Source organism: Gambusia affinis, linkage group LG03 (genome assembly GCF_019740435.1).
Source record: "Gambusia affinis linkage group LG03, SWU_Gaff_1.0, whole genome shotgun sequence".
Classification (NCBI taxonomy): domain Eukaryota; kingdom Metazoa; phylum Chordata; class Actinopteri; order Cyprinodontiformes; family Poeciliidae; genus Gambusia; species Gambusia affinis.
The window spans coordinates 23,360,816-23,377,603 of NC_057870.1; the positions used below are offsets into that span (position 1 = coordinate 23,360,816).

The following is a 16,788-nucleotide window of genomic DNA, read 5'->3' on the forward strand; positions in this document are numbered from 1 at the left end:
TTGTGCATCAGGGTTTTTAGGGCATTTTGCTTTATTGTTCAAGAGGGATTGATCGTTCAAAATGTGTTTATTTGTTCTTGTCCAAGTTGTCTTAAATTCTGAACAGAGTTTGCATTTAATCAATAATTGTTGCTGCTTTAAAGAATATTGCTTGAGATTATTTCAGACAATAGATATGGTGACTAATGTTTTTTTTATATATATATATATATATATATATATATGACCAATACTTTTGAAATGACTTGTAACATTTATGAAGAAATGTTTAAAGTGTTCTGCTCACCACAAACTGGTTGCATCTGAACACATATTGAGTTATAATAATGCCGAAATATTTAAATGACAAAACCCTTTTAAAAAGTCCACTTTTAAAGTTTTTCTTGTCAGTTGAGATGCCAACAACTACAGGAAACAATGTTCTGATTAATAGGGTTTATATGAAACAGTTGTGTGTAAATCATCAAGCTTAAGTTATTCAGGCTTTCAAGAACATTTCAATTCAAAGTTTTTACCTTGTGTTACTCTCCTTGCATCAGACTCCTTCTGTAAGTGCCGTTTTGTTTTTGAGGAGGTTGCCGAAGAGTTTTATTTCAATGTGCAGTGAACTAGGTACTGCGATATGGTTTAAAATTTAAATAACAAATTCATAAAGAAAAGGTCCTTTATATTTCTTGGAATTACATCACGGTAAGGAACCCCTCGTACAGAACAGCTTTATAGAAACATTCAGTGATTTACGTAACCTGCCTTCAGGGAACTGTAAGATACTAAAGCTTTTGTTACTTTCCTCAAATTATTTTTTTCAGTTTTAATAATTAATGTATTCAAAGACAGTATGAAAATTTTCCCACGCTACTCTTTCAGCTTTGATGATTTTTTTGTTTGTTTTTTTTGCCATGTTCAGAGAATTTTTAATGGGCTCTGAATAGCTACCACATTCAATTTCTTTATTTTCAGTGAGCCCTTGGCAGATTTATTCATGTGTTTGCTGTCATTGTTGTGCTGCTGAGACCAGTTTTACTTCAGTCTGAAAAGTAGTTTTTACAGACAGCCTCTCATTTTTCTCCAGACTTCCCTGATGCAAAGTAAAATTTATGGCAGATTCTGTGATACCAAGTTAGCCAAGTTTTGCTGCAGCTAAGCATCCATAAACCATGGCAAACCGAGCATACTAAGCAGTTGGTGTATGAATTTTATCAATGCTATGTTTCTGCTTCTGTACTTTAAATATCTTAAACACAGTTTTATTGAGTTTTCCCTAAAATAGAACTCCATTGAAAATTTCTGAACTTTATCAATTGCTTAAATAGCTGAAACTATGTATTGTATAATGTCTATGCACTGTAGTCACTTTTGGGCTTCAGAAATGGAGTGAAAGTGAAATTGTACAGGCATTGCTGTTGGTCTTGTTTGACATCAATGTTGCCCCTGCCATTAATATAAAATTAAATACTAAACCTGGAAAAGAAATATCGGTCGTTGGGAGTTTGCTTGGTTTTGTATTTTATGTGCATAAACAGAACAGCGTTGTGTCTGTTAGACATCATGCAACTGTTAAATCAAGCAAGAGATTTATTTAACAATTTAAAGAAAACCTAGATTTAACTTTAAACATAATTAATTCCTGGAAGACAACACTTGTTCTTCCTGCAGTCATGAAACATTAATGTTAAACTATTAGCCAATGAAACTTTTCAAAACCTCTAATTTTGCAGGCTTAAGTGAGTCCAATCATGGTGAAACTCTTTCAAAAATAGGAATGACAACTTACAAAAGAATAAGGTTTTGGATCCTACAGAAGAAAAAAAGTTGGTATTTTCTACAGTGCAGAAAATATTAATGTCAACAAATTAACTTTTCTTAGACCTTGACCGGAGAACCGGAGATTAATTTTGCTTTGGTGACCCTCCTCAGTCCTTCCTCCTCCCCTAGGTTTAAAGGGTCATGTGAGAGCTGCCTCTTCCCCTCACCCAGTCACCTCCAAGCAGCTTCATTATCTGGAAACATAACGAGCAGGGACTTGACGAGTTTAACGAGGGCCTAACGAGGTGCTGGTGTCTGCTGTTACTGTGGCATCTGGTCACAACTCAGGCAGTTGAAAAAAAACAAGGTACAATCTACCAGATGTTCCCTTAATTTCAGTTTTTATTTTGCTTTTGTCCATTTCATCAATGAGATCTCTTGCACTGGAGAGAATTTTGATTGGAATTTAAAAGTTCTTTTGAAAAAGTGTTTCATTTTTGTAGGATAAATATCCAACATATTTTACACACCATCATGCAGCTGCAAACTAGTATCTGAAATTCCCACCCAAAAAAGTACAATTTAGATACATGTAGTTTGCATTAACAGACAAAAAGGGCTTTTGTCATATGAATCCCTATAACTGATTCATGTCAAAGAGGGAAGTTTTTCTAAGTTTCCAGGACAATATTACAACTTAATGCAAGGAAAATATGCTGCTTTTTAGCATTCCTTGAAATCAAAACACACTTAGCCAAATTGACATGTAAAAGAAGTGTGATTGTTGGGAAAGGGAGACAGAATTAGCTTATTCAATGAGCTCTACTAGTTAGGGATGTCTTAAAATTACTGCTTTGTTTGTGTACTGGCCTTTTAATTTAATCCATATGACTGAGGCAGAAAGATTAGGTGCATTTTTATAGTGGTAAAGAATTTCTAACCACTCATTAAATTGTCGTCTCCTGCACTTTCAGTTTTGGAGACCAACGTAACCTGCAGTATAAGCTGAAGCAAATTACATTTTGCAATATTTAACAAAAATAAATAATAATAATATGCGTTGAAACAAAATCATGGTTGACTAACAAAAATAGAAAAAAACAAAGAACAAGAAACAAAGAACAGCCTGACTGCCAGTAAAACAGAGCATTGGCACATGTTGGTGGTTCTTGGTCTGATGAAGCGATGTCTTATTCCAGATGGTAAGAGATTAAAAAGTCCATGAGAGGGATTTCTTATGATACTGAGAGCTTAATTTTTGCATTTCTCCTTAAAATTGGAGAGAAACAAGGAGCTTTTCTTTGATAAGTTCTTAAAAAAAAAAAAAAAAAAAAGAAAATGTACTTTTGAAATTTGTTGAAAGTATTAGAAAGATTTTCATCACAGCAGTTCACCATGTAAGCTAATTCTGGTCTTTTTTTTACATAATCCAATCAAGGTGGCTTCACCCCTTGACTTAATTTCCTACTGTTTGACACATTTAGAAATACATCAAGAAGAGAAGGCTAAACATACAACCTTAAGGGCTGTTCTTAATACTTTCCAAATTAGGAAAAACAATGTAAGAGCTGTCATGAAGCCAAAAATAGGTTAGGAAAATTTGTTGGAAAACTTGTTACTTTAATTTAACCTGAATTGCCATGCTCCTGTATTTCTGTCAGGACAACAATGCCGTAAAATACAAAGTCTGTATAAAAAGAATAGAATATAAATGGAGGTTGTGCTGTGAGTTTTAAGTGCGTGAAAGAAACTGTGGCTGTGTTCAAATTTAGGGATTGGAACTGTTAAATAACCATAAAGTAAGTGTACTATATCACATGACAAACAAAATTAAATTGACAAAATATTTCATGAAAGAAAGGCGACAAGCTGTGGAGAATGTTTAACAGAGTAAACTCCGGAAGGATTTGTGAAGCACAGACATTTCCAGCCTCATTTCACCCCGTTATATCCTGTTTTCAGAAATTTCAGCATCTGTTGCCCTGGCACCAGCCCTAGTGGCCGTTACAAAACCAACCTGTGAGTTGGCTGATGATGCTGAAGTTTGGATCAGAATCTCAGTTTGTGATCCAGTACAGCTTCTGCTGCAAAATCATTTAAGCTGGTCAGTCCTCAACTTATTTTTCTAGACTAAACAGGGACTCATAAGTTAAGATTTATGAAAAAGAAATTAACTGAAATCAAAATTTTAAAGGGCTTCCTTTCATCAGAGGACTACTTTGGATAGAAGTGTGTGTAAAATGAACAACTGGATTGGCCAAATTATTATACAGGTACTGCAGATGATTTAAGGTAAAGGCTGCATTTGGTGGCTATATGTTTGTTGGGATAGAACTATGCAAGGCGCATGCCATCTGAAAATCTGAGAGGAAAATCCTAAGACTGTAAAAGAACTTGGAGTACAACCAGATCGATTAAAAGCACAAATCAAAAAGAACAAAAATTCTGTTAAACACAGATAAAATGTAACACTGGCTTGAATTGTTTGTAAAATCTGATAAAATTGTGACCACATATATTTTTCACAAGCATTGTGCAATTGTTGACTCCTTTCTTGCAGTCGCTGCCCTAAAACTGACCATAAGCTCAGACCATATATTTATTTAAATATATATATTTTTAAAATATTTTCTTGAATGACTGCAAAACTTTTTTTTACTTTACTTTTGATTGCATTCTTATTCTTTAATACTGTATTTTAACATTTCACTAAAAATACTGAGCACCTCTCAACTTTTGTATTGAGTCCCATCTTCATTTATTTTTACCATAAAGTTAAAGAAACAAGTTCAAGAAATTATTTATTTATTTAGTCAAAACATTTACTGGAGTAAAACAAACTCTCCACTGCTCCAACTGGTACGTAGACCCAGCAAGTTTGCTCTGACAAGGCGTCTAGTCAGGCTTAGATTAAGCTGCTAATCCTTTGGTAAGAGTTGTTAAACCACTACAGCTGACGTAGGCAAGCCGTCAGCTGAAGCCAACTGGATGGTCTTTGCATGACACACATGAATGGTCTTTCACACACACACACACACGCACGCACACACACACACACACAAATATTGATAGTGTAGAATGCCAAACAAACCGCGGTTTGTCTCCCATTTAAATTCTGCACTGATGCATCCATATGCAGACAGTTGCATGATTGACACGTTGGTTTCCAGGCATAGAAGACAAAAAAAAAATAATATGGATGCAGATTTGGTGCTTTCGAGTGCCTTTTGGCATTTTAGGTAATGCATATTTGGGAATAAAAAAAGATAAATTCATTAGAATTTCTTCATTTCATCAGAAACAACAGAAATGGATGAGGTAAAAGTGTAGGAATTTAGGATTTGTAGGTTTACCAGTTAATTTATACATATATTCTAAACACATACACACCCAGACGTACACACACGCTTGCTAAGATTTGGACTTGGACCAGGAGTGCAACAGCTTGCAATGAATATTCAGTGAACATTAATGTGTGTAAGGGGGAAACATTTGTATAGAAGTGTGGTTGCTGCCTTGTGTAAGCCTACTCCACAGGAAACACACACTCCTGGGACAGGACATTTTGTCTAGAGTGGGTTTGTGGGTGTGTACTCCTTGTGAAGTACCTCAGGGACATGCAGGGTACTTGTGTTTCAGAGTATAGCAGGACATCAGCACAGTAAAAGAAAACAACTAAAGGTTAATCTTAACAGAAATCAGCACAACCCATTGGCTTGAGGTGGCCTTCATTTTTAAGACATGCTGTTGTACTCCTTTCTCTGAAACCGTTAAAAAGTCAGTGCAGACAATTGCTCTTACAAGTCTCCTTCATCCAACTGTGCAATTTAATTGCAGTAAATAAAACTGTGATAATAAAGACTAAACTGAAAAAAAGCAGACAAATATTTAGTCAGAGCCAAAATGACAATAACAACTGTAGACAAACCCTAAAGGTGTACTTTAACTACAATAAAATTGACCTCTATAATATTTTGACTCAAGATGGCAAAATCCAAAAGCAAACTGCACTTTGTAGATTTGTATTGAGAAAATCTGAAATGTCAAAAGTGTAATTAATTTCCCTCTTCTCTACTTTGTTTGGGGCCATCACATAAATCACGTGAAAAATGGAAATAAATGGTAAGATTCTTTGTGAAAGGTAGCATTTAACAGAAAATTTAGAGACATCAAGTAAAAGATTTCCAACTTTATTTTTTTAGATAATCTTTCCCCCTCTCAACAAAACTGAACTCACAATCATTTATGTAACTTTTTCCAATACACCCGTTCACAAACAACACAGAAATGAATTAGATATACAAATCGGCTTCATGGGTGCATGGGGCTGGATGCACGAACATCAATCTTTGTTAGGAGACTTCAGGAAGCATTTGCCACTCTAATTAGATGCATGTAGTTTCAGAGCTTGTTTGTTGCAGAAAACAATTTAGTTGATTAATGAGCTGATGAGATGTGATTGGATAAATTGACAGCAGGATCATTTCATCATCTAGTTCTTCCAATCTTTTAGTTCAGTCTGTTAGTCAGAGCCAGGATTCAGTAAATTAATCAATAATTAGACAGTTGGCAGAATTTTATCAAGCAATTTATAAAGGTTATATCATATGATACACCTCTTTATCTAGAAAGTTTTACCACAAGTTTTGACTAAACATAATCTTAGGCTTCCATTCCAGGTGCAAAAATATTAGGATCATGACTTAATTTAAGTAGAAATTAAGCTACATTGTTAAGGTGAAATTTAAGGAAAAACAGCACAGCTAAACCTAGCAGTGACAAAAGCTTAATTAGAGAATGCAGAACTGCACCAATCACCTTGTTGTGATGGAGTCAGAGTTTGTCCTGAGTGGCAAGACTGGACCCAAAAGCAGACAGCAAGTAGGAACAGAAGCTCCACTTGAATGAATGTGTTTAAATATTTAAGTGTTTAAGGTGATCTACCTTTAAACTCTCTCAGGGTCCCATCCATTCACCAGGTGACCATTTTGAAGAATAGATGATGTGATCTGTTGATAAAATGAATTTTGTTTAATTTTTTATATTAAAGTAACAGTGGATAGTTTATTGGATTATGTTACTTTTAAACCTAAGTTACATAATCCAAATATCCTTTTTCAGTAAGAAAGAAAATATTTGATTCAACCCTTAAGCAAAAAATATAAGCTTACATTGCAACATAAACTCTGAAGTGATATTGACTCCAAACTCCAGTAGACATGTACATCAAAGCAAAAAAAGACACAGAAACAACAAACTTCCCAGAAAACAAAAGGAGAAATGGTCGTAGCAGAAAAAACCCAGGAGATAAACAATTAGCAAACACAGACCAGGTGTGACAGAACAAGAAGAACCAAAAGGAAGTGAAGTGAGGTTGGGCTTTTCAAAATAAGACAGGAAGTTTTGATAACCAGAACACAAAATATGAAATAAATAAATAGATAAAATTATTAGAAATGGATAAAAAGTAATGATGACATGATACGCCAGACTGTGGGATTAAAGACGAAATGAGTATTCAACATCATCAGTATTCAACAATTAGGCAGTTTACAAGAGTCTGTAGATTCAGTTGTTAACTTCCTGATGTGATGCAGATTTTTTTTCTGTTCCTGCTCCTGTACACAAGGAATAAAAGACAAATGATTATTTAATACTGCTTCGGAATACTCCTGTGTAGTGTTAGTTATTACAAACTGAAGTGGCAATGGTTATTGTCACAACATGAGATGACATGACATGTTGACAGATTCATCCCAGAGTTACAGCTACAATACCATCAGCCGCCTGGCTTCTCAAATGCTGGCAAAAGGGCAGGAGGAAAACTTAGTAAATCACTTGGTTGTCCATCAAACTGCAACAACTGCTGCTGAACAGCCACTGGAGCAGTTGTGTTCAGAAGCATCGGGGATTTGCAACAATCCACAACACCATATGATGGATTGGCAATTAAAAAAATATTATTGTGGAAAAACAAAAAAATCAAGCCAGACCTAAAATCAGTGCCAGGGTTTTGTGGAAGGCAAAGAAAACATTGAGAAGCTGTCTTGTTTTTTGTTGCCACATGCATATATTTTGAACACTAAGCTATTTCCTACAGAGCTCTATGTTTTATCAATGAGTCATTTCTATAAAAAGCTGCAAAGAAACGAGTTGGCAAAAATAAGGTATATCACTCTGCAGTGGCAGCTGAAAGGTAATGATATCAAAAAACCAAATGCAATTTAAAACAAGCAAACCATTTCATATTAAATGAAAGGCTCTTTACAGCTACAAGAATTAGATCTGGGAAAAAATTTAGGAGAAAAGGTTAGTTTAATTACCTTAATTTGCTTTCTGTGGGCTCTGAAGTTCAGTTTATTGTCAGTTTTAGTGCTTGAAAGGTATTAATTTTTTTTAGGATAACAGCTACACATTTGTCTCTTCTTATTTGTTTTAATTTTGCACGTCTACAGTCCAGTACTAAGAATATACAATCTATGACACCGAGCAAAGGAGGACAGACATAACGCTCTTTCCCTCAGGCATGGAAACACTGGAGTTGAACATTAAAATCCTGTGAAAACCTTAAACCTTCTCTAAAGGCTCTTGTTAGCTCCCGTCTGCCATTCTCTTTTTTTTTGCCCATCTATATCCAACCTAGTCCCCTTGGCTATTTTTGGGCCAATTAGGCCCGTTTCTATGCCCACTTTTTGGAAAGATGTGTGGAGTGAATGGCCTTGAGTGAAATCCCAGCCAGGGGAGGGTGAGGATAAATTCACAGCAGGTCATTGAAGATATAAACTCAAGATGTGTGAGGTAGATGGCTTAAGTGAAGTAAATAGTAAAAAAACAAAAATTTCTTCTTCCCCTTTTGCTTTGTCTAAGTAAACTTTAGCTGTTTTGTAATAATTGGACGTATTGAAAAGTTCGAGTATACACAGAAACAAGAAAGCAGCTGATCATAGATTTGACAGTTGTAATTCCTAAATTCAATTTTGTTTCTTTTTTTTAAATGCATAAAATATATGAAACATTTACATTAGGACTTTATGGATATGGAACATTTCTGTTTTACAAAGACTTAAATAATTCTCTTTTTGCAGTAGCATTATCTTAGTTGATAAATATGTTTATAGGACTTACTGAGATAGGAAAAGCTTTTCTTAACCCACTTTAATCTCTCATATAGACTTTGAGATTGATCCACAATTCAAGGTGAGGCTCTTCCCACAGCAATGCCTTAAATAAATACATCTATCATACTCAAACCTCTAATCATCCCATAGTTTCCCTGCCTATTGCAAATAGTCTCAAAGCATTAATGTACTGGATTTTCTTCAGTGATGGAGATCATGTTTTTGTGTTAGTGAGATCAATAAAACACCAAAAGAAGAAAAAGGCTGTTCTGAGGCAAAAAACCTATAACAAAAAGCAAAGTACACATGTATGATATAATAAATATATGGAATACACCAGTGGTCCAGGAAATTTTATTTTAGTCTCCCACTGCGCTAACTGTATGGACAGAAATGCACAAACCAGATGTGAGCAAGATGTAGCACATTTAAACAAAACTCCAAAGTTAGGGTTCACAGAAGTCTTGGCACATGATAAAAAAAAAATTAGATTGTAGCCAACACAAATGTTGATAGGATTGGATGATTTTTTACGTGTCTATCACAGAAATCCCCCTAACATACCTTAACATTTATAGCTATAGTGCCACAAAATGTGAATATTCATCTTCTTTATAGATCACATAATACATTGTGTACATTTTGTTAGCAGCTTCAAGATTTTCACACTCAAACTAATGGTCAACTATAGATAGAAAACATGTAGATCAACTTTTAAAGCAGCAGCTCCAGAAATAATGTGACTGGGGACAAAGAAGGAGAGGATAAACCAGGATGTCATTGACCAAGAATTGTCTCAACTATGCGATTTAAACCTGCAGCCAGCTGTACCTTGAGACATAGATGGGCCATTTAGACAGGAAAGAGTAAGCTTTTAACTGAAAAAGACCAGAAAGCATAATTCTTGATATTCTTCGACAGTTTCAACTGCTTCTCATGTGACAAAGCAACATTATTCTGCAAGCGGATGACAACACAACTAGTAACAGACCTGTAGTGGGTATTCACCCTGAAAAAAGATCTGAGCAGTCACAAATTAAAAAGGGCAGATAAGAGCAGACACATACCTGTCGCCATGCTGAATGACTACTACACTGTCTGGTGGGTTTGTGTTTGTGCAGGTGGGTGAATATAAAGTGTAGGTGTGTGTATGTTTAGTCTCTGGGTCAATATCAAGTGTCAAGCCTTATCCCTGTGTAATCCAGTTCTCCTGATAACGTTTTTTTTCTTCTTTGCGTGTGTGTGTATGAATGTAAAAATGTGAACAACACACACACTTTATCCTCATGTAATCCTCTGACCCTGATAAACAGAAATAGAAAGGGAAACTACAAGTGAGCCTGTGTGTATAAAACGTTTATTTTCACCTGTTGTATCTCTCTGTGAAAGTGTTTCTGCAGTCAAGGACACAGATCAATCCAGATAAAAGACCTGGCCGTGGGAAAAATCATTATGATACAATTAATGAACAGAAATCACAGACTTACTGGATCATTCGTAAGTAGGGGAAGGTGTCTTGATTGGCTTTTTTTTTTTCCTCAGAAACATAGGTAAGAAGAATCTCTCTCTTTGGGTTTAATCTTTTTTGTTTATTTTCGTAAGAGGGATATTGAGCTCAGCAGAGCAGATTAAACTTTAATTCTCTTTCTTGCTTCATTTACTCCACTCTAATATGCTTTAAAATACAGCTCAATATCTTCTGCATTCACAGCAGAACAATCAAAAGTTCACACTTTAAACTTCCCATGCTATCTCGTTCTGTCTTCTCTCTCTCTCTTTTTTTATGACCATTCTTTCATTATTTAAATAGTTTATAGTCGTTTTGCATGAAGGACTTTTATTTTATCATGTTAAACTCACCACTTTAAAACTCTTCCCAACATGCACAGCATCAAATCTGATCATATCTGGGTTTCTGTGACATATTTAAGTTTTTAATTCAGCTTTGAGCTTTTTCCATTGTGATTTGGTCCACTTTGTCATGACCTCCTTAAATTAAAATGTGAGCAAATCATGTAACATGTTATATGTTTAAGGAGTTCTTGTGTCTTTTTATTATAAAAGGTTGAACTGACAATTTCAAATCAAATATTTTAGTCCATATTGATAAGATAGCATCATATTGTCTCCTCTGCCTTCATGATGATTATCTCTGTCAACATGCTATCCAGTAGATGATCTATTTGTTTGAGATCTGATTGTGAGGCCACTAGAGTACTGTGAGCTCAATGTCAAATTCAGGATGTTGGAGATGATTTGAGCTTTGGGACATTGCATCGTCCCACTGGAAATAGCCAGAAGACGGGCCGATTAAAGGCTACATGTGGCTTTTAAAAGATGCTTAATTTGTACCTAGAGGTCCAAACTGTGCCAAGATAATATTCTCGACATTATGACACCAACATCATCCTGACATGTTGATAAAAGCCAGCATTATCCATATGTTCATGTTGCTTATGCCAGACTCTGAGCCTCCCAGTGACAACCAAGACTCATTAGAACAGGCAAAGTTTTTTTTATTATTATTATTATTTGTCATTGTCTAATTTCACAGATCCTGTGTGAATTACAGCATCAGTTTTATGTCCTTAGCTGGTATGAAGGGCACCCAGTGTCTTCAATGTTTCACATGTTTTGTGTACATAGATGTTACTTTTGTCCACATAAGTTTCACTGGATATTTTCTCCTTTTCAAATCATTTTCTGTAAACCCAAGAGATGTTTGTTTATGACAATCCCAGCAGATTAGTAGTTTGTGCAATATTCATACTGCCCATCTGCCACCATGTCTTGTTGAAAGTCACTTCAATCCTCTGTCTTCCATATTCTAATGTTCAATTTAAAACCCAGTCATGTCTGGATGCCAGATGCATTTAGTTACTGCCATCTGATTGGCTGATTTGTTTATGTTAACAGGCATTTAAACAGGTGGATTTAACTACGTGCCTTGTGAGTGTTTCATATCTTTAGTGTGTCCCTTATTATACATTACAATTTAAAAAAAAAAAAGGACTATCATTAAATTTCCAGACACATTTGTAAAAACTGAAAAGCTGTATTTAATGGGCTTTTTTTTTTACATTTAGTTTCATTCTAGTTGCTTACAAGAAACTTTGATGTCAACAGAACTCAGTTTTTCCGCCTTTCTGTAGCAGTTAGCTCAGAAAGCCATTTCAGTGGTGAGTTTCTGCAACAGTGCCTTCTGTCCTTCCCCACCCTGCCAGTTTTTTTCCCATCTCATGTTCCTCTCAATCATCGATCCATCCGTGTTTCCATCTGTCTGCGTCAAACGCATCCAGCTGTATCTGTCTCATAATCAAACAGTAAATCTCTGAAGCCAGTGATCCGATTCTGACAAAACTCAAACTGCACCATATTTCTGTGCTGAAATTTCAGGTGTACAAACTCAAAGCAGCTGTTGAGATACAAAGCTTTGTTTGATCACCTGAACCACAAGGATTAAAAACTTCTTTGGAAAGTACAGTTAAAAGGTGCTTCTTGTGACGGTTGATGTTTTTGGTACCAATTAGCCATTCTATGCATTAATAACTCTCCTAACTTTTGTAGTATGTGTGTCTACAGACTGCTTTAAGCCTGCTATTTCCGTTTTCTTCCTAAATATTTGTTTTATGGTTAGGGAACATTTCTTTGCAGGATTGAGGTAAAAATTTGGGGCAAGTACTTCCTTCAGTACCATTCATATAGTTGAATTCTATGAAATATGACAGAATTTGACACCCCTGATCCAACCAAATTAGGTCTGAACAACCTCCTGCTGGTAAGTATTATTGCAGCCATTTAATCACACAGTCTTGTGTTAGATTATGAGTAGATTGTGGGAAACAGGACGGAAGTGAATCCAAATGGGCAAAATGCAGAATCTTCTACCTGAAAAGGGCATGAATTAATCAAAATACCAAAGTCAGGAAATAGCGAAGGAATAAAACGAGCAGCTTCCACGACATAACACAACAAGCTAAAAAATATCCAACTGTAATTGAATTTTTTTAAATAGTTTAAAGACACTGGACTTACTAAGATGTTAAGTTTGAGAATCATGTTTTTAGAGACTGTTTGTAAGAATCATATATAAAATAACAAATGCTTCCACTTTAAATGAGCCCTTTAAAATTTTGAGATAATTTATGAGCTTTTCTTGAACCTAACTCCATTGGTGACTGATGCCGCTTCCGTGAGCGAGGAGGAAATTACACATTTCTGGCTGACATGTTCATGTCTAATTCTTCAAGCAATGATTTTGTTTTTTCCAAACAGACACATTTTACTTTCACTGAGCTAATCCCAGCATGTGATGAAACTGCACGGCAGCTTCTCCAGCACCTTTCAACTAATGCATCTCCTGGCTTTCGTCTGCAAAAGACCAAATGCCTTAAGCGATTTAATTGGAAACATTAGAAAGTCAATAATGTCTCTTGGAGCTGAACCAGAGAATTTGTGCAAAGACACATATTTTACTCAAGTAATAAAAATCATGCTTCAGTAGTGAAGAGAAGAGAATTGGTTGTGTGGACAAAGAAAGAAGCCACCTACGTTTGAGCAATCCCGCAGAAAAAAACAGCAGAGCAAAGAGAGTGAGATTGATTGACAGGTGGAATTGGAGGACTATAAAAATGTTCATGGCATTCAGCCTGGGTGGCTTACATGTGTGACTTCAGAAAAAAACTTTATCTCTGTCAGTTTCAATTCTCTCTCTTCTTTGCTTTCTGTTTGGTTTGACTTCTAGTTTCTAAGCTCCTTGCCTTACCTGTCTCTAGCTGATTATTAGGAGTTCTTTCTTCCTCCATTGCGCCTAATTTTCTTTTTCTTTCCCCCTTCGAAGTTTTCTGTTGCCCTCTGTTTTCCCTCTGTGGCAGTTTGATAAAAAAAAGACAACCATGGAGGTGTTTGCATGTATTTGTTTATTTTTAGCTATTAAATCTGCATTCCTTCTGTTTCAGGCTGCAAATACCCAACTTCCTGAGAACAGTTTCATTAAGAAGAAAATTGTATTTTGCGTTTATGTGGGGTATCTTCCACATGACATAAAAACTACAACAATGTCTTCATGAAGGCCCAAAGAAAAATTTTAAATTTTTTTTAAAAGTTATATGTTAAAGTTTATATGAAAAATCTACATGGTTTTGTCACAATCACTAATAATACCCACTTCTGTTGTTATGCAGAAAAGCAGGAATAAATATTTGGGGTCTTGAAAGGTGTCCATAACGTAAACTCTGTGAAAATTTGTCTCGCTAAAACTCCAAACTGTAATGTACGTTAGTTAAATTTTGAAGAATAGATAAACACAAGTAGCAGATCATTTTTAAGGATGTATACTTTATAAATTTCTTAATTTTTGGTGGTGGCACCATCATGTTGTGTGGATGCAATTTTTCAGCCTTCTAACCTTCTAACATGCCCTCTAACATGTCAAGTCCCTGAATATACAGTCCAGTCAGAGCAAATGTATTCTCATTAAAAGATAGCTACATGCTAGGCTGACAAAGTCTAAGTCTGTTCCTAAATCTAATTGTCTTTGGCGAGGCTTTAAGCATTACTACTGGCAGTAAATCTTATTTCAGTCTCAGTTTGAGCTATTTTGCACCTCTGGATACTCAGACATTTAAATAATTTATTTTTGCAACATTCCTGAATTGCTTTATGCAATAAAAGGCAAAACAGTGTGTAGAGGAAACAACTGCCCATTTTGCCCAAGCCGCATCTTTGCAAAGCGGATTTTTTTGAAATCCTCCAAGATATTACTCTGCAATCGATTTCAGGGTCAAGGGTTGAATGAAAAAGAGAGAAGAGAAGAGGAGGCAAAAAACAGGGTTTTAAGAAAGGCCTCAGGAGCAAACACAAAGGCTGCAGAGAACAGACAAAAGGTAATGATGCTGGGAACTAGGGAGCAAGGAGTAAAGGCATTGGATGCAGACGGTCTAGTACATAACCAACACAAGCAAAATGTTTTGTGAATCATTAACCCTCCTATTATGTTCATTTCTGAGATACAGCAATAAAGGTCGTGGGTCAATTTGCCCCAGGGAGTGTTTCATCATGCTAAAATGTCAGAACCCAAAATATTCCTCCAAAACATTTTTTATCTGATTATTAACTCCAATACTAACCATTTCAATCAATATTTGTGCAATCTGTTTCTGTTTTAACATACTCATTTACTCATTTGGACATAAAAAGTGGGATTTACATTTTTTATGTCCACTGATAAAAACAAAACAACCATATTTTCCTTGAAATTGATCTTTGGTAACTTTTTTTATATTACACTTCATTTTTTTTTTTCAATGGGTGATCTTTATAATTGAACTTGAGACACACAAACTGTTCAGGGTCAAATTGACCCGCTGATTAAAATCAAAATAAATGAGTCTTGCAGAGAGTATTTATGTTTTCCTACTCTTCTGCTGCGTCAGTCAGTGTGGGTGGAGTTTATCCATAGGAACAGAAAATGTTCTCATCAAATGTTGTATGAACACCTGCTTTCTCGCAGTTTCTTAGTGAAGTAAAAAGAATAATGAGAAAGTGGGCTTACATGCACACAAGTGTGTGCGTGCGTGTGGGCGTGTGTTTGTGTGTGTGTGGTGAAATATGGTTCATAGTTGCAAGGGAATTGGACATTTTTTTTTATCTTTTTTTAACTTTAACTTGACTGCTGAGTCGAATTGACCTGAACAGTATCTATGTAAAAAGAAGACAGGGGGTGGTGCAAATGTATAAAATGAATAAATTTTCAATTTCTATGGAGAGTGCACCTATTAAGACAATTAGAAAAAGATTCATTAAAAAAGAAAATGCTTCCAGCTATTTTTAAAAAATGTTTAAACTTTAAAACGGGTCAATTTGACCTGGAACATAACGGGAGGGTTACAACAGGTGTGTCATTAATCTGAGTGGTTTCAGTTTATTTTTGAAATTAGTACCATCTAAACTGAATGATCAGTCAAGTACAAAATGAAGCCATTATTGTATTTTTCTGCTTTGTTATGCCCTTTGGTTTAACCAATGAATATGACTGAGAGAAAAACAGCTTAAAAGGTTCTTTTCACTGATGGTTATTTGTGAATTTGGCAAACACTTTAGCTTGTCACCAGTCGCTTTCGCAAAGCGCTCAACTCTGAAATCCAGACCCCCTGTCATTCTCTCTTTCTGCACTCCTTTTTTCTACAAAATGATAGCAACCAAGACTTCCAAATCCTTTCTATTTTTGTCTTTTTCTTTCCATATCAGATTGACTGACAAGTCGGAGAGTTCACACTTCCCTATAAAGGTTACAGGGATCTTCAAAACTGCCTAGTTTACTTTTTAAAGAGCCATCGATCAAAATGAGTGGCTTCCACGCGAAAGGACTCAACACTCACGCAGAGAAAACTTTTCATGGATCAATCCATCTGTCTTTTATCTTCATCCCAAGGTTTCATCATGAACTGCAAACTTGAACAACAACACCAATCAGCCGGTATCAGTGTGAAGAGCACGGATTTGCTGATGTGATAAAGGGATACTCCATTTACCATAAACTGGAACCAAACTGAAAATATTGATACAAACAGTGAAGAAAGTCTTGGTTAACATTTCAAAACTACCATTAATTAGCAAATACACAGGGAAGGAACTCCTAAGTCAAACTAGAACTCTACATATTCCCCAATTAGGGAAAAATGTGTGTTTGGGGTTTAGCTTAAAGTGCAAAACAAGAAGAAAGTTCTGGACTTTTTCTTCTTTTTTTGCCCTTGACATCATAGTAAGACGTCAAGTTTAGAGCTCCTTCAAAGTCAGCATAGAAACCAAATCTTCAAATTTCTGACCAATATTTCTGTTGATGTCTAAAATGATTTAATGTTTTAACTTATTCTCTTGTTGTACAGCACTTTGATCAATCCCCCCCTTTTTTAGTATCCTTTAT

General features: G+C 35.5%; 1 protein-coding gene across 2 annotated transcripts in view; it reads right to left on the reverse strand.

Moving 5' to 3' along the window:
* Nucleotides 1–7,049, reverse strand: part of si:dkey-215k6.1 (transmembrane protein 132C) — a 249,561-nt gene extending 242,512 nt beyond the window's left edge. For both annotated transcript variants that reach the window (XM_044112801.1, XM_044112800.1), the window contains exons 1-2: nucleotides 6,918–7,049; nucleotides 6,691–6,755 (exon numbers count right to left, since the gene is read on the reverse strand). In XM_044112801.1, the coding sequence (XP_043968736.1) occupies nucleotides 6,691–6,718 (28 nt within the window). In that variant the 5' untranslated portion in view covers nucleotides 6,719–6,755; nucleotides 6,918–7,049. The remainder of the gene's footprint in view (nucleotides 1–6,690; nucleotides 6,756–6,917) is intronic.
* Between the last annotated feature and the right edge of the window lie 9,739 nt (nucleotides 7,050–16,788).